Below are 18,460 nucleotides of genomic sequence, written 5' to 3'. Positions count from 1 at the left end.
GAGACAGGGTGAAGAAAGTACTTTAAGAGAGGCTGCTCTGTAATGAAGAGCCCACCTACAGACTGCTTTGTACAGCACTGCTCAGGAAAGCAACTTCATTTTGTTGCTGCCTGTTGGGGCAGTAACTTACTGCTGTGAAAAATCTCAGTAAACAGTTTTTTTTTTTTTTTTTTTTTTTTAAGTTATGCTCATCTGCATATGAATGTGAACTGTTGTTTGGCTTCTCTCCCTCTTCTAAATCTATTCAAGAACTCTAAAGCTTCACAATGAATGTTTAGATGATTAACCATCCTTGTGATTATGCACGTAAAACTCCATGAACAGAATTTTTCTCCCTGTAGTGTCAGTTCTGGCTCCCAGAGCCATATGGAAGCTCTGTGGTCCTCTGCAGACTGAATTTAGTACAGGCTGTGTCTCAAAAGCAGTGTCCCTGTTGCGTTTCTGTCTCTGCTGAAAATTGACAATGTTCATGTGACCTCCCCAGAGCCCACAAGACATCTGCAAAAACTTTCTTGGGATGGCCAACAGCCAAGGCTCTTGGGCTGTTGGGATCCCATAGCACAACTGAAGTTTATGCTCCACTAAACTGCTTGCAAGCATGTGACTATTACAATACTTAGCCCAATGGCTGTGGTGTCAGAAACATAGAAAAAGAGTCCTTAACTAAACGAAAAAAATCTGATAATTATTTGTCAAGATGTTAATGTTACCCAATATACAGCAAAAAAGTGATGTGGAGACCCTGCCAGTAGCTCACCAGAGTGAATCTTCTTTGTGGCAACTGTCACATTACTGTGAAGTCAAAGAGGAAAAAGTACAAGAAAGAAAAGTTTCTTTATCCTCGGTTGTTCTTGAAATCACCATCCCACTTCCAGATTTGTCTGTCTTGTGTGACAGATGTGATAGGGTCTCAAGACATATTAAGAGCATATTCATTCTTTTTTACTATTCTGCTTTAAGGAAAAAAGACAAATTATGCCTTGTGAAGAAGCCATTTGCTATAAAGTGTAAAAATGCTTTAATATTAATATTTATAATAAAATTCATGACATATTTATAAACACTCTATCAAGCATTTACAACTGAACCACAGCTGAGAGCTTGGACTGGAATAAATAAGCAAGGACACGGTTAGTATGAAATATACATCTTGAATTTTATAATTGTGTGTGCTTTATTCTTTACACAAATGGAATGGATGCGCAAAGTATTTACACATAACAGGAGTGTAAGCTGGACAGGGTATTTTGTAAACTCCAGTTCAGATTCTGAGTACCCCACACTACAGCTGGACTGAGAAACATCCTGCCAAAGAGACACGCATTGGCCAGCATGCCAGATGGAGTAGCCTGCCGCGTGCAGACTGTTGCACTCAGAAATTCGGGCTGACCGTTTCAAATTTAGGAACACAAATCCAGAAATGGAAAGATTGCTATCCCACTAAGAGCCAACAGTGTTGTCTTTTTATTAATATTATTATTATTTTATATTTTTTCCAAAGATCTTGCGTAGGATACTGGCTACTGCCCATCCTCAGGAATGCTCTTTGACACCAGAACAAGGTACCTGGGCTGTAGGTCAGGGCAAGAAGTGTAAGCTGGTAACGCAGGGTGAGTGACGATGGCTCACACCTCAGACTCCTCACCCTACAGATTCTCGAAAGGGCCAGCGGGGTTCCTATTGCTCTTGGTGAGATGACAGTGGTGCTGAAGCCTTCTGAAAATCTGGCCATAGCGTTTGGCCCATGAGGTGTCTTCACATTTGGTAATTTCACTGCACCTACCTCCAAGGGATCTTGGTCCAGAACTTAGCCCTCTAGGTAATGATGTATTAATGTAATATAGACATTAATAATGGTGGAAAGTGCTGAGTTGCTGTTAATAACACGGCCCTGGTGCTTTACAGTAGTGCTAAAAGGTTGACATAATGAAAAGGATGGATGTTTAAATTCAGGTGGTGTAAATGGGATGGACTCCACTGAAACTGGTGGAGTGACCGTGATTTCCACCAGCTGAGGATCTAGGCTAGCTGTGTGTTGAAAAGGTTTTAGCTGTTATTTGCTGTCAGCTTTATTCTGATTTGTGCCCTAAAATATCCTGCAAGGGAACAGTCAATTTGTTTTTACATAATGACAACCTCATTCTTACCTCTGAGCTAATTGACAAGATGTCTTATTTTTAATGGAACAGGAAAACACATTTATTTCACCAAAGCATGGGCCTGAGCACATGAATGCAGTTGCACAGTGAACCGCATGCATAACATGGCAGACAAAATGTTCAAGAGAAGAAATGCTGAGATTAAAAGCTATGAACATAAAAGACCACTTTTCTGTGAATATGGCAGATATTATGGCTTTAAATCTGCAGCTTGAAAAGAAAATGGAAACTTTTGTGCATTAACACTGTTTTCCCTACAAATATCCTCATATGTTGTCACTCACTGAATCCTCTGGTCAGGGATATAATTTGAAAAAAGAAAAAGAAAATAAGGAGAAACCCAAAGCAAAAATACAATTTGACTGACTGCTGATGAGCTAGTAACAGTGATGGTGTAACACCAAAAATTTCTTCATAGAAAACAAATGTAAATAGGTAGGTGGATGTTGTATAGCTAGGACACTGTTGCTGGCTCGTAGTGGTTATTAGCCCAGGTTCAATGCCACTCTCCAGGATGAGGATTTGAAATTTCAGTGCAACGGAGAGATTTCTTATCCTTGACTTTCACAGGGTGGTTCCTAGGACCCTATCCACACCAGAGCATCAAACCATGCTAGCTACAAACACAATTACATCACAGAATATTAATCTAGAAACAGCCTTTACTACCAAAGAAATTACAAAGCGCTAGCATGGACAGGGTACCTCTGTAGGAAGGGAAATTAAGCAAGAAAGAGGCTCTTTCACTGGTTCATGGTCAGACCATTAGACCAACAAAGAGAGCCTTTTCACTGAGCCCTGTTAGCAAGCTCTCAATGAGTCAGTGCACGGAAGATGCTCTGTGGCAAGGAGAAATAAATTGGTTGTAATATTGCACATCTGCACAAAGCTAGCAAGATGCCATTGTGATCATTCATGGGTGGACAAAAACTGTGATAATTTTGGTTCTGCTTAGACCCTATGGTGCTACACACTGTGCCAGAACATGAGAAATAGCACCAGGGGTGTGATCTGGCACTTTTCCTAAAGGGTCCAGCATTTGCATTTGTCTCATGTTTAGACACTCGCTAGTCTTTTACATGGACAGAAAAGGAAACTGATTACTCTAAGCTGTGTTAGCATCAATATGATCTCAGGTGCCAATTGCTGTGGGTTGTGATTTTGGACTTTTTTTTTTTTTTTTTTTTTTTTTTTTTTTTTTTCACCAGATGTAATTTTGCATGAATCTTGTGTTTCTCTTCCTCCTCCCACTACCACCCAGTATGATCTGAACAGCTGCAATGCAAAAATGAACTGCAGCTCTGAGGATGCTGAAACGTGAAACACAAACATCAACACACAAAACAAATGGGAGTATAAGTCCTAAGAGAAATAAGACTTCTTACTGCTTCTCTTGGTGAATTGTTTTTAAATATATATTTTATTAAAAAAAAAAAAAAAAAAAAAGAAGAAGTGCAATGGCAACTCTAAACTGGAAGCACAAACAACAGACAAGGAAAAATAAATAGTGTTACTACAGTAACCAAGGACTGATGGAAAAATTGATTGTACTCAGCCATAGTGTTACTGTTCACTGTAAAGCACAGCACATGACAAAGCAAAACAGTTACTAGAAGGATAGTGCTGTAAAAGGTTGCATGCTGAACTAAGAAACAAAGAAGCAGGTGTAATTGATTGCTTAAAAACAGAGCTGAAAATTAGAATGAAGTTCCTGCTTTAGGATACTTATTTTTTTTTCAGGTCTGGTGGGCTATTTGCCAGCCTGGGGCAATAGTACTTTGCCAGCCTGGAATAATCCAAAGATCTGGGGACACTGTGGATTTCTGCAGAATTACCCAAAATCTAAGCTTTCATTCATTTTTATGTTATAAAAAAAGTTTCTAGCCCTTCTGGTTACAAAGCTCTTTTGGAGACTTAACTGAATCCCTCGTACATAAATCTGTGCTGGCCAGGCAAGAAAAATAGTTGTAAAAGAAGTGTGAACTTCTCAAAGTTACCATAGCAGGGCAGTATGTGAGGGGCCACCTCAGGGCCACTGAAATGCCTGCATTTTAACCTTGTCACCACTGGTGGCTATATTGCAAACATCCAGCTCATTGCACTCTCTGTGGAGGTTGGCTGGATATACCTGTCAGCTTGACAGGGCGCAGAAATGTAAGCTTCAAATGGACAAGTGACTGAGAAGTCTATTTAGCATTTGCCCTTAAAACGTCCTTAAACATTAGAGTTGCTGTAGCCACCAGCTAATAAGTATTGGACTCCTGCAGCATAGCAGGCAGGAGATTGTGGGTTTTCTATAAAACTTGGTCCAGCAGCAGCAAAGGCAATTCAGCTTACTGTCATTGTATCTCTTGCAGTTGTCCCCTTCTGTGTCAGAGTGAAGAACAGCATCAGTATACAAAAGAAGGGCAATGTGAAATGAGAAAAAAATACCTCCCTCTCCTCTTTCCCTGCACCCTAAACTGCGATTCCACAGACATTCCCCAAATCCCTCACAAATGACCATTGCCTCAGTTTTTGCTTTTAAGACCCTTGTTGACTGTGAAATGAATGAAGATACAAGTTAGTTGCTGACCTGCCTGCCTACAAAGAGAGGAAAGATCAAATACTTTTGGTATTTCATTTAAAGAAACAAGAACAATCATAAAACATTTTCGGGTGAAGTGTTATAACTGCACTCAAGCACTGACATCTTGCTTCTGTAAAATCATCCATTTCAATTTAAAGATGCATTATCCTTTTGTGTTCAGAAAAGGTCCTGCAGGGCAGTCAGTTCAAGAGATCTTCCCACAGGAGCTCATCATGATTAAATAGAGGCAAGGGAGAGGATTAGATTGAGAGACAAACAATCTGACAACTGCAATTTAAGGAATTATCTTGCTTGTCATTAGTAATAGAGAATTTGTTACAGAAAAGGGATAATGCAACTTGATGGTCCTCTTTACATTTTACAGTCTCACAAGGGTGTAAATATTTAATCTTTCAATTAATTAATCTTTACAAAATATCTCACAAAAACATTTGTACCTATAGAAATTAGTTTCTATACATCAATATATTTTTATTTTTATAAATTATTCCATCTTTAAGTGCCTTCTATCAATATAAATGATAAAATAGACAATCAAAAATTTTAAAGCTTTTCCCAGTTGTATCCCTCCTTGTCAACATAGGTGCTGTGAATCCTCATACTTGTGTGTGTCTGCACGGGAATGGGTTTGTGTGCACATATGTGTGATGTGAAATGCTTCCATCCTCTCTCACCCCCAGACTCCGTTAAAATAAATTATATTGTTATTAGTTCCTGATGCAATAGTGTTTCCAAAGGGGAGAAAAGAAATGCTTGACTTGGTTTCAGAAATCAAAAGATGTGCATAGTTACCAAAGTAGAGGTGTACCAACTACAAATGTGCAATGACAAGCTTAGAATAGGATCCACCTCCCAGTCAAGTCAAAGACAGACCTACCAATGACTTCAGTAGGAAGTGGACCAAGTACTCTGAGATTGATTTTGCAAGGTGCATGTGGCCCTGATCTAGCAAAACACTTAAGCCCGTGCTTAGCTTTAAGCACATGAACAGTCCTACTGGAACTGATGGGACTGAACGGCATAGGGAAGGATCACAAGTGACTCCAAGTCAATGGACTACTCACATGTGTAGGAACTGGGGTCAAGTGCTGAGCGCCTTGCAGGATCAAGCCCTATATGAGGTTCAAGAGCTGGGAACTTCTCTTTAAAGCAATCAACACACTGAGCTCAGCCATTGAAATTGATCAAAATGTCCGCACGGGCACAGGAGGTGGCTAGCTCCCCTTGACAGAGGGTCTCCATGTCAAAAGTTTATACCTACAACTGGTGCTTTCAGCACACAACAGATTTGCTTTATATGGTAGAAGTCTTTTTGTTCCTACCCTTTGACCCATCAGTGTCCTTCATGGCTTCAAACACTTTGTGTTGTACATTCATCAAAATTCACATTGACTGCAAAGAACATAAATGCAACAAAAACAGGAAAGCCTCCAAATAGTATATTATGGTTTTCTTCTAAATATTCTCCCGTCGTAATCAGAGGTGCAGTGGCTAATTTATAATTTTTCCTTTGAAGGAATCCAGATGAAAGGCCCAGATTGTTCTTCAATTACAAGTTTGCATTGATTATATATATCTTCTAAGCTATCTCCTTGGACAATAGCTGTGGTAAGAAAACATATCAATACTTCTTTTAATTGACATATTCTACAGCATTCTTTGTCAGCAGATTTTCAGTGTACTTACAGATTGTTATGCAATCAATAGAAATAGCAGCCCTGTGATGCTTTGATTATGGAAAACTCATACACCTTGCAGATGGCAACAAAGTTCAAAACAGTGGAACCTTCCCATGACAAAGACCCATCCCACTGCTTATAGTAAAGTCAATGAGCAAGGTTAATTTAGAGAACAAGTAGCTCTGTCTCATGAGGGCAGCGTGGTAGGTTCCCACCGTTTCAAGTCAAACTTAACATTTAATTTGATTTAGAAGCTAATGAGTAGCATCAGATTTACAGCCTGTTCTTTACCTGACCTGGCTATAATAAAGTCACCTTTGCCTGCAAAATTTAATTAGATCAGGCCAAAAGTTACAGAAGATAAAGCAACTGCAACACAAAGCAATCTCTATACTCTTTAATTGCTTGTCCTCACAGCAGAAATCTGGAATTGCAGTTCAGATCATGTGCATTGTCAGCATATGCAAGCAGTGGGAGCTTCTGAGTGCTATCCACAAATACCAGTTGAGTGAGTATAGAGCTGCCTAATCCAGCCCAAAAGAAATGCTGCAGCCCAGAGGCCTTAAATCCTGCTCTTCTCCAGGTCAGGAAGAAGATGCCTTTCTCTTTCCCTTCCACGATCCATGTGGGTCCTTTCCAACTTGGGATATTCTAGTATTCCATGATTATATGATTGTCTTGAGGCAGTGAGGAATTCTGCCTTGGTATGTATGAATGCAATGACGCAACATTTTTACTCATTTCAGCAAAAGCACGTTTGGGGCAGGGAGGGAATAAAATTCATGCACAGCTATTCCTTCAGGGCATCAAACTGCCCTTGAATTTCATGGGAAACAATAGTCCCACTCTAACAGTCTTTACAGTGGCCACACTATACTAATATGCACTTTATTCCAGTGACAGAGCCTTTTGTAAGTTGTTTTGTAAGAAAAGACTACACCTTGGGAAACAACTGTTTTTAATAAAACATACCTGTAAAATATTCTCCAAATTCTTGTTCTAATTTAATTGCTCGATCATAGGTTTTCTTGGCTTGCTCCTCTGTAAGACGTTTATTCATTTCCCTAGAAACAGAGAGGAAGTCATCAAGTTTAGATTCTTACTCAAAGAGTTTTCTAAAAGATACACTCAACTTAATTCAGAGATTGACTGAGATTGGTATAGGAATCAAGTGCTGAAACTGTTCCATCAGTTCATGAGCAGCTTCAGTAGTTTATACCTATAATCTCATTTTTATGTAGTATAAACCTACATGTCCAGATTTTACCTCTGACTATTTCCCATTTCTCCCCTAGATTTTTATTTTGGGTTTACCACATCACATTCTCAAACAATATACAAGGCCTGGATTTGGTAACTGCTAACTGAAAGGGACATTTGGCATCAGGAACCCCTGGCTTAGTTTGGGAGCCAAGGAGGTCTCAAGGTCTGAGCACTTAAGGCACTTCTGCCTCCAGAGCTGAAGATCCTTCAGGAGCCTCCTTATTTCCCAGGCTCAAGGCTGCCTGTCTTGGCTGAATGAGGTTGTCCAAGCTGTTGAGGCTTGGACTTGAATCTGAGGCTTGACTGAAGCTGGGGTAGTTGAAGTGAAGAAATCATGAATAAAGGCAGGATTGCATGCAGTGAAAATCCTGAGTCTATTAGAGAAAGCCCGGAGTCATTGTGAACCCTGTAGGGCAGCCCCAGAGGGACCCATGCACTGTCTTCCAGAAAGACTTCTGGGTTCAGGTCTGGGCATGAGTTCTGTAAAGTCACAAGACATCAAACTAAGTCTTTGTGGAAGGAAGAGTTATGATGAGTTACTTATTTGTGTTCTCTTTTGTTCCAGTTCCTTCTGACTAAATATAGAGATTCCCAGTCAAGAGTGTCTTGTAGACTCTAAAATGTTCAGGGTACCAATAAATGTAAAAATGTAGAAAGTGCCAGTAGTATTCTATTATTGCAAATCTTTTGTTATTTGATGAAGCATTTCTGTTTCAACAGAGGCATTATTTAATAGCTGTAAGTAATGAGTTGTCTTGCCCATGCATGCTCGGTTGTTAATACCACTGTATACTTGCAAAGAATCAAGCTCATAATCATTCAGTGCCTTACACATACATGCCTACAGATATCCAAATTAATTAGTAATAATAAATAGAATTTTATTGTTTTAGGAGTTTCTACAGCATGGATTCAGTTTTCTTAAAACACGAGGGAAATTTTCTGAGGCAACTCAGAAAGCAAGAGAAGTGAGCATCTTGTGTCCTACATAAATCTGATTTAATGCCTTGCACTGAATCATATGATTATGTGGTAATGGGCTGTATACAGTTTGACATGTTTGATGCATGTAGGAAATTATGTGCATGATGGTGCATAAAAAATGATCTATGAAGTGCTCCACAGTCTGAACTCGTTACAGCTAATTCCCACCTAACTTCTGAAAAGCACCCTGTAAGTTGTCCCAGATGCAAAAATATTTTTGTAGAAAGGACTGAAAGTTGTCTATCTGTATAACTAAACCATATGAGTGGGAACACTGCTTAGTACATCTCTCTGGAAGTACCAGTGCACTGCAGAAAGCAGATTTATAAAATGAAGGATAAGAAAGATACCTATGAAAAGATTGTGGCAGTCATTGTGGATTGTATAAACAGGTTTAATATATGCCAATCTGCGTTATGCTGCTAAATTTGTAATACTACTAATTCTATTTATTGGAAGGATCGCTATCTAATTGAGTTCAGTCAGTTTTCTCATCAGCTGTGCCTATGTGAATGTGTCTTTCAGTGACTGAACTGAAATTCGGGCTTGGAGCAGGAAATAGCATTGCAAATTTGCAGGTGAACTTCACATTTTATCTCACTCAGCCAATATTCTAGTGCTAAAAACATTCTCCTCCTTCCAGATCTGTTCCTGGTAAATTTCTGAGGTTTCCTCAATATCTTTGACTACCAGAAGAGAAAACATAAATAAAAATATAAACAAGCACTTAAGTGAATAAATGCCTTGGAATAAGCAGAAATTTGTATTATATTTGCAGGACATAAATTTGCCTGTGGTGTAAAACTGCTAGTTGTATTCAAGCCTCTGCCCAACCTGTGCCTCCAGGAGAAAGGATAGAGAAGATGGAGGACTATCGCTCATAGTGAATTAAAAATGCTGTCAAACAAGGGTCCCTTCGATTTTTTTTTTCTTTTCTAGCCAGGGACCTGCACAGATGGTGAATTAAAAATGCTTGCAACGAGCTGTCCCTCCAGGCATCTTTCCCAGAGTTTTTCTCCTCTCCCAATGAAGCACTCTCCCAGACAGCCTCTTCATTACTTCCAGCTCTCATCCTTGTGATCCAACCACTATCCTCCCTCTTCTAAAGAGAGGTAGAGAGGTACCAACAGGGTCCCCCCTGGGATTAAACCTGTGAGGTGGAGTCGTGTAGAGGTGGGCAAAGACGGAAGGAAGGCAGGAAGGGAAAAAAGTCTAATTTTCTGATTAGATTTTTTTTTTTTTTGTCTTCTATGATTTTAACTTTCTCTAAAATTAACCTTCAACTCATTTGTATGAGCAAGGGTAGCAGTTATGGCAGATCTATCATTTCAAGCAGATTTTATACTGGTATAATTCCTATAATTTTTTATGTTTTCTGATTATAGCAAAAAAGAGGGCTGCACAAACAAATTGCCATGAGAAAAATTAGGTTGAGAATTTGCTGTTCATCTGTGGGAACTGCCCATATGCTTCTTCTTACCCCAGGGTACAAATGAGATGGCTTTACCCACTATGAGAATGTGGAAAGCTGCCCTGCATCTCCTGGGCAGCAAGAAGATAAGTTTAGCCAGACCTGAGTGATTTAACTTCATTACTAAATAAAATAAATGATTTTTGTGAGCAGGGAGTTTAGAATTATGCCATTATTCTCAATACAATTCTTAAAAGAGATTGATACTATTATATTATAAGAACTCTAGAATAAAATTATAGTTAGAATTAGATGATTTTCTAATTCTAGAAAATTAAAGAATAAAATTTAGAATCTTATATGTTTGATAAGAAAAATACATATTAGATAGATTAACTAGATAAAAATGTTACTTGTGGAAAGCAGGCTGCAGGGAATACAGTAATTTAGAATGCCTGAATTCATTACTTTTTTCTCATTTTTTTCAGGAGGTGGTGTATTGGCTTTACATAACTTATTTCTATAAAGCGTATACCTGCAAAAAGATTCCAAACTAATACTGATATAAATGGACTTTTGCTGCCCTGTTAAAGTCTAGATTTCTAATTAAGGGTGTTTTCCGTGCGATACTGTAGAACAAAGAATTCAAAGTCATATCATGGATTTCACTTTGTTTATCCCTACTGTTCTATCAACTCTGATGCAGGTTTAGGTTTAGAGAATGAAGAATAGCTTACTTTTGATTTATACTACTAAGGAAAATTCTGCTAACTCTGCATAATTTGTTTTGTCCTAAGTGAAATATTAGCATTGCTTTGGTTTATTAATAGGGTGATTGTCATAATATTTTGCCTTTTCATAATTCTTTCCAGTCAATCTTTTCAGGGATTTGTTGTTCTTACAGCACATCAGCTAAGCCTTCAAGTTATCGCCACATATTTGGTTGTTTCTAATGTATTTTCAGAGTAAAAAGCCTATTTATTTACTACATTTTTATCACACCAGATGCAATGTAAGCATTAAACAAATAATGGAAGCATTTTATGGATGGGAAAACTGCAGGTTAAGATCCATCTTAAAGCAATCAATGGCTGTCAGACTTCCTTGACCTTTCTATAGATAATCAGAATATAAGTGAATTGCAGGGCTGGAAGAAATGTGAAGAATTCATCCAACCTAATATGTCTTTGATCTGAATAGGACTTTAAAAGTACAACATATCGTGCATCATTCCCTGTAATGTGCCTGGGCCTGCAGGCACCAAAAGGTATGGCCAAAAAGGATGCACATTCAGTCATGGGGTGGGGCGTGTTAGCTGTCTCCAGCTCTATGACCCAATGTTTGCAGTCATACATTTACCATAACCAGATATGCATCTGTCACAGGAGTGAGGGATATCTACATTTTAGTTATACAACAGATACCTATGGCGTCACCTGGTGTTTGCAAAGCTTTTGGTGACAGAAGAGTGGAGTTCTAACTGTCATCCACATCACAGCAAATTAAGCCAATATATTCTCTCCATAGTTGTACATGGAAAATGTGTATTTTATCCTGAGCTTTAACTACTGTGAAGATCACTACCCTATTTTCTCCTCAATCTTCTCTCCCCCCTTTCCTCCTCCACTTCCCGGGTGGTACCCAGAACCAGGACAGCACTCCAGCTGAAGCCTTATCCCTACCAACTAAAACAAAATAACTGTCTATGTTGTCTTTACACAACACTGATGTTAATGCAGCCCACAGTGGCAGTTTCCTTTTTTGCAACAGCATTAACCATCCATTCATATTCCTGTGTGATCCATCCCAACCGCCAGATGCTTTTCTGCAGTGCTATTGCTTAATTATTCCCTGCTTGTACTTGTGCATTTCATTTTCTCTCCTTTGTCTGTGCTGAATTTCGTCTTACTCATTTTACATTGAATTTTAATCCTCTCCTCCAAAGTGCTTTCCACCTCTCTCAGCCTAGAGTTAGTCATAAACTTTACAAAAGTACTGCCCAATTCATTGTCCAAGTAATTAATGAAAATAACGAGTAGTCCGACAGCTCAGGAAATACACTTTCAGGATATCTGTTATCCTCCCACTTCCATTTTCAACGACCGTCTGAGTGTGGTTGTGCACATGCTCTAATGATTCCCTCTGGACAATATTTCCTTAAGCTACTACTGGGAATGTCCCATGGGCATGTGTCAAGAGCCAGAATAAAAATCAAGATGATACAATTATTGATACTCATCTCCTGACATAAGAAAATAAGGTCAATTTGACTTGCTCTTGACACTCTTGACATTGGTTGCCTCATAACTTTTTTTGTCCTTCCAGTTATGCACTTAAGCTGCTTAATTGTTCCCTTAATCCCAAGATTTTCCTTAGTACCGAAATTAGTCCGCCTAGAGACAGCATGAAATTGGTGCCTTCTCTTTTCCTTCTTGGAAGGAGTGTTTACCCCTCTCTTGTCATGCAGATCCTTGCTTATCCTCTTGCTCTTCAAGCATATGAAGGGCTGGTGAAGAAGCATACACTGTGAGTCTGACACAGGTTTACCCTCTGGTTCACCCATGTGTGTGCACTGTGACTACACCCCAAGAACACCCAAGGCTGGATGGGACAAGCTGTGACACACAAGTCCTTGGTGAACCTGCTGCGAGGTTGGAACAAGTACTCCGAGCACTGGTGGGGAGTCCTTCATGGTCCAGCACCTAAGCCCACATGTCCAACTGGGAAAGGTTCAAAGGCAGCTTTGGCTCATTCCTTGAGACTCTGGGGTACAGCAGATGGTATGCATGGAGAGCAAGTCTTCACTGTTCTCACATCCTAATGTTATTACTGATTTTAGAAGACAGGCAAAACACAGATTCCAGACCTGTGATGTGCCACTTGAGATTACAGCCCCCCCCCCCAAATATATATAAAAATCACTTGGAGGAGCTTGGAGGAGTTTATACTTACATCAGAGGCTCCCATGATTTAGGCTTAATGAAGATAGCGATGGGATAGAGTTGTGCAACTTGTAGTCGTTTGATAGCATTTCCTGACACATCGAGTATACAGTGCTTGCCCTGTTGGAAACAGATGAGGATGTGTTTATTTCTGCAGAGTTTGCTGAAGATAAATCAAAAGAGGGAAGCAATTCTGTGAGGCAGTGCCCTGGGATGGGGCCATGGCTGACACACCAGGGAACGGGGACACCAGGGCCCATACTCTGTTCCTCTGCACTCTTGCCTTTCATATAGTCCTAATATAAAATCTACACTTGAAGATATGGGGACATATTTATTTATTTATTTATTTTTACTGGGGGTGGTGATGGATTTTTCTCAGAAATGAGGAAAATCAGTTCATAATAATAATATGATATCTATGTTCTGTACTGGTTAATTCAATTCTTGTTTGTGTCAAAGACTCCCTATGTCACCTGAGGCAAGTCATTTAATCTCTCTGGGCTTCATTCTTTGCCTCTGTGGAAGTGATATAAGTTTATTTACCTGTCTTATAGAGGGAAGAGGGAAGGCTGTTTTGGGGTGTATTTGAGGTACTGTGTTAAATTGCTGAATCCGTGGCACTACATCTAGGTACCAACTGTGCCAAGAATGTTATCATTCAAAGTTAGAGACTCTACACGTGGAGTCATCATAAATCTTGTAAATATTAGGATGACATTTTTCATATAATTTATATTTTTGGCAGAAGAAGCATATCTGAGATACAATGTGGCCACACACCAGATCATGTTGCATGGGCAGTAAAGCTGGTGCCAACCTACCCTTTCTGCCACAAATCTCACAGACTGGACACTAGTCCCATATAAATTATCATTGTACTGCCCAGCTTCTATAAATTTGTGCTCTTGAATATCCTTTTCCATTTGTTCTCTTGAAATGACAAAATGATAATCTCTCCCATCCACTTCATAGTCACGCTTTGGCCGTGTGGTATCTGCATGAAACAAAAAAAAGAAAGGATCAAGAAGTCTATAAAACCATGTCATGCAAAAATGCAGTGATTAAGATTTACTCAGTTGACAACGCTGTAAAGTAGAGGTGCTCCCCATCTGGGAGTATCTTTGGCTACTACACCTTGTTTTTAATGGAGTTATGACAACAAAGTTGTCATTTTGTAGTGATACCTTCTCATGTCTACCTCTAACCAATAATAATCACAGGATAACGTATAATAAGCATTTGCTAGAATTCCACTTTTTTCATCATGATCACAAACACACTCAAATGCAAAACACATTTCATATTGTGAAACCAATCCTACTGTGGCAGCAAAAATGAATGGCAATTTCATCAATTTAATTTAGCCTTAATTATAAGGCTGATTCTGATTTCATCTCTAGCCATTTTAAGCTGTTGTATTTGCAGAGCCAACATCTTTAAATGAAGTAAGACTGTAATCAGAGACTGCAATAAGCACTCAACAACCTCTAGTGATCCAAGATATAAACACCACTTAATTCAGGGACCAGTTATTGCTTTCAGAGGAGGCAGGCTAGATCTCACACAAGTCACAGGCTACTTCATAATTTTGTTGGTGGATGATATTTAACCGAGTTGAAACATTTTATGTGTTACCAGTATTTCAACATTTTATCTTGTTTAAGAAATAAAAGACTAATTGATTAGTAAACTGAGTTTGTGGTTAAAAGGCCCCCTATTTAAAGGGAGACATGAGGCAGCATCTGGACTCTTCTCACAGAGGCCATTCTGCAGCCCACCCACTACCAAACCTTACCACATAACCGTCATACACAGACCTCCACAATCTTTTTGCGTTTGTTCCTTTGACCTTTTTCCTCTGATGGAAAAATGGCTTTTGAGAAACTCTACATAAAGTTTGCAGATGCTGCTTTCACCTCAATCCAGTTAATGCATGGCGTCAAGGGATACAACTGACTCTGCTGCAGAACAAAGAATAAAATCATACTTACGTGGTACGCATGACCCAAACTTATCAGGGAATTCAGATATCAAATCATCGTTGATCCGATCTTTCATAGGACCCAGAATAATAACTGGCCTGGTGTAATTAACTGGCAAACAAAAAGAAAGGTGCATTTTGATGATGTTAGTGGCAATAACAGCAAATATTCCCAAAGTTGTACTAAGCAGAGTTGCTGCCTTTATTGTTAAGTTGCTGCCTTTAATGATAATTTATATGGGACTAGTGTCCAGTCTGAAGTCAAATCTTAGGTCTAGCTTTTATTGAGAGATCAATTTTTTATTGACATGTCTAAGGAAAATGGAACCAGTACTACTCATTTGGCAGGGCTCAGAGCTCAGTGATGGTGCATGCAGATGTCAAACACCATTAGTAAAAGCCATGGGAGCCTACTGGGGGGAGTCCTGGGATTGTCAGGAAGCAGGCATATATAGTGAGGAGATTTAGATAGCAAGGGACACCCTTAAGTCATTTCTTACTCATGTGATGGCCTGAGTGGACAAGAAGGTGCCGTGGAAAATCTGGGCCTGCCATTTCAGGGCTTACTACTCTACTGTCCCCAACATGTAAAACGAAAAATATAAGGAACAGTGACACAAAAGCACGAGAAACTTACTTTCCTGTCTTGTGACAGGTTCATAAGAAAGGATGCAGTCTTCTTGGCCTCCTGATGAGAGAAGAAAGACAAGATTGAAGCTGACATGCAACGCTTCCAAAACTGAAGCTTCATAAAATGCTTTACACAGGCAGATTGGGTTCAACACTTCTCTCTGGAACTGTGCTCACCTGAACCATTCCAAAGCCCCTCAAAACTTCAAGCTGCTGAGATCATTTTTTTCCCTTTCCCTCCCTCCCCTATCATATATTTCAATTCTCTTCGCTGAAACTGGGCTTTTTCAATGATCCAGAATAGTGTAGGCAGTAAAACCTCATGCATTGACTTGATAGCAAGGCTGTTTACATGGATAGTGCAGAAACTTCAGATACAACTGTTTTGCTTGTCCACTTGTTAAGACCCTAACACACTGCTCCAGGACATATACATAGGCTACCTAAATTGAACATTTTACCCTCAGAAAATGTACATTTTGGCTGATTATTCTTCTGTGTGTAAACTCCATAGTTCAGTTTATTCACAGCCTGTTATCCAGCTATGAACTGTTCTCTGACCCTTACCCTTTACCTGAAGATAACTATCACAAAAGCGTCATATTTACACTCCTTACACTCCCTCCACTGTTGCTAGGAGAGTGTTGCCTCACTGTGACATTTTGGGAACCAAAGCAGAGGACTTTGACACAAGACACGAGTGGAACTATATGGTTTAGGACTTGGGCGCAGGTGTACAGTCCTCCTGCATTGCTGTCCCTTCCTCTACAAAAGTGAGAGAGGAGAAGAGGGAGGATTCTTCAATCTACTGCATGAATAATTCCTGCACATCTTTATTTTGGGGTCATTGTCACATGCTTGGTACCACATAAGGGCTCTGGCAGGTTATAAATATGATTTAGGCTTATCAAATTTAAAAGCATGACTTTATTTTTCCTCAGTTTGGGGCTCATTTTTGAGAAGATTCACAGCTGGGATTTTGTAACAAATTTAGATATTATGGAAGAAAGGGTGTCATTATGGGCAGCTGTGCTTCTGCAAAATAGGATTGCCTTCATGTCATCTGCTTGCACACACATGAGTCTGTATGACATTATTCTGATGGGCTCCTGACAAACCAAAGTGTGCATATAGAGGGGAAGAGTGCTACATGATTCCTGATGGATGATATAGGTAGGATTTAGAGGGAGGTACAGTTCACCCTGAGGTAGTCTGACTGATATCTGAGTCACTCTTGAGGCTCCTTAACTATATTAACAGGACTTCTATAGAATGCAATGCCTAGCTCCCAGGTAGGTACACAAGTTTTGGTGGTTTAGTCTTACCGACCCCTTTAGCCCCCTCAACTTTCCCCTTAAATCTAATTTGCTCAGAGATATTTTTTCATAATATATTACATAGACGGCAGTAAGAAACATGTCAGAAAACCTTCCGAGTAAAAAGAATTTAATTAAAGAGTACAGACAAAGCATATTAAAAATTAGTGGTGTGTTAGATCAAGAACATACAGGGTCAACTCCAAGCTAGCAATGGTATTGAAGCAGCTGAGAAAAAAGCACCATTTTTAATAAAACGTAAAGATGAGACAGTTTTTGAGGTAAAGGCAACATAGCATATGAGAGCGTGGATAATGGATTATTTCTTAGTGAATATTTGATACTGTGATCACTTGCTTAATTTCAGTAAAGTTAAAAAACTAGAATTATTACTGCAATAGGTTTCATGCATCAGATTTATTATTTATTATTTATTATTTATTATTTTATTACTTTCTGTTAAGTTTATCTGGGAATTTTGGGGGTGATATAGAACTCAGGATGCCCCATTTCCCTGGGGATGAAATAATTCACTCAACAGGCTGGATGAGGATGCCCTTATACTGCCTGTCCTCCAGCTCCCAGGAGCCAAAGCTACGCTTTCAACAGCCTGAGATGAAACCATCACATACTAAACATGTGGAGGGGAGACTGTCTGCACAAATACAGTCTTAAACTTCAGAATACTTATATCAATAGTGTACAGATCTTTGGGGGGGGAATTCATTTCAGCTAATTTCAGAAACTTGTATCACAAGTGCTTAAGCCTGAGCTAGTCTCTAGGTACCTGATAGAGTCAGTAGGTGCTTGCAAATAGGCAAGTGCTTATACTAAGACTTGAGTCATCTGACTTCTTTCAGATGTCTACTTTGTGATGAGGGAAAAAGTCAGGAGTGTATGTGTCTTCTTTATCCCATAAAGGCATTTAAACAGCAAGGTCAGCTGCAGATATCTGCTTTTAAACAGATGATGAGTGATGGTGACAAGGACTAAAAGAAAATTTCCAAGAACTCTGACACTGTTTAAATTTTTCTCTGTGGTCTAATATTTTGCTTCAGCAAAGATTTATAACCAGCACAAGTAAGCCAGCACAGATTTTACCTTCTGTTTTGCTCAGTCTCTGGAAGACATGTCCACATATTATAGCTGTCACTGTATCCACACAGTGTGTACAGGTACGGGCAAACAAGAGACAAACAAGCCTGGAATTTCACAGAAGTCTTGGACAGACTGAAGGCAATGAAACAACTCTAGCCCACTCAAATTGTATTGTAGCTTAAGCCAATGGAAAGGGTTGAAGCAAGCAAGGAGAAACTTTGAGGCTGACTGTGATGCATGGGGACTTACGAACATCCCTGGAAGTCTTTAAAAGACGTTTAGATGTAGAGCTTAGGGATATGGTTTAGTGGGGACTGTTAGTGTTAGGTCAGAGGTTGGACTCGATGATCTTGAGGTCTCTTCCAACCTAGAAATTCTGTGATTCTGTGATTCTGTGATCTTCC

General features: G+C 39.4%; 1 protein-coding gene across 30 annotated transcripts in view; it reads right to left on the bottom strand.

The window, feature by feature from the left end:
* Positions 1–1,137: 1,137 nt before the first annotated feature.
* DLG2 (discs large MAGUK scaffold protein 2) overlaps positions 1,138–18,460 on the bottom strand; it is a 1,046,667-nt gene continuing 1,029,344 nt past the window's right edge. For all 30 annotated transcript variants that reach the window (XM_084519823.1, XM_084519802.1, XM_084519813.1 and 27 more), the window contains 6 exons: positions 15,650–15,700; positions 15,023–15,124; positions 13,853–14,025; positions 13,039–13,148; positions 7,401–7,492; positions 1,138–6,352 (listed from right to left, as the gene is read on the bottom strand). In XM_084519823.1, coding sequence (XP_084375949.1) covers positions 6,246–6,352; positions 7,401–7,492; positions 13,039–13,148; positions 13,853–14,025; positions 15,023–15,124; positions 15,650–15,700 — 635 coding nt within the window. In that variant the 3' untranslated portion in view covers positions 1,138–6,245. The remainder of the gene's footprint in view (positions 6,353–7,400; positions 7,493–13,038; positions 13,149–13,852; positions 14,026–15,022; positions 15,125–15,649; positions 15,701–18,460) is intronic.

Source organism: Aythya ferina (assembly GCF_964211825.1).
Source record: "Aythya ferina genome assembly, chromosome: 1".
Classification (NCBI taxonomy): Eukaryota; Metazoa; Chordata; class Aves; order Anseriformes; family Anatidae; genus Aythya; species Aythya ferina.
The sequence above is the reverse complement of the archived record's forward strand: the minus strand, read 5'-3'. Positions and strand labels throughout refer to the sequence as shown.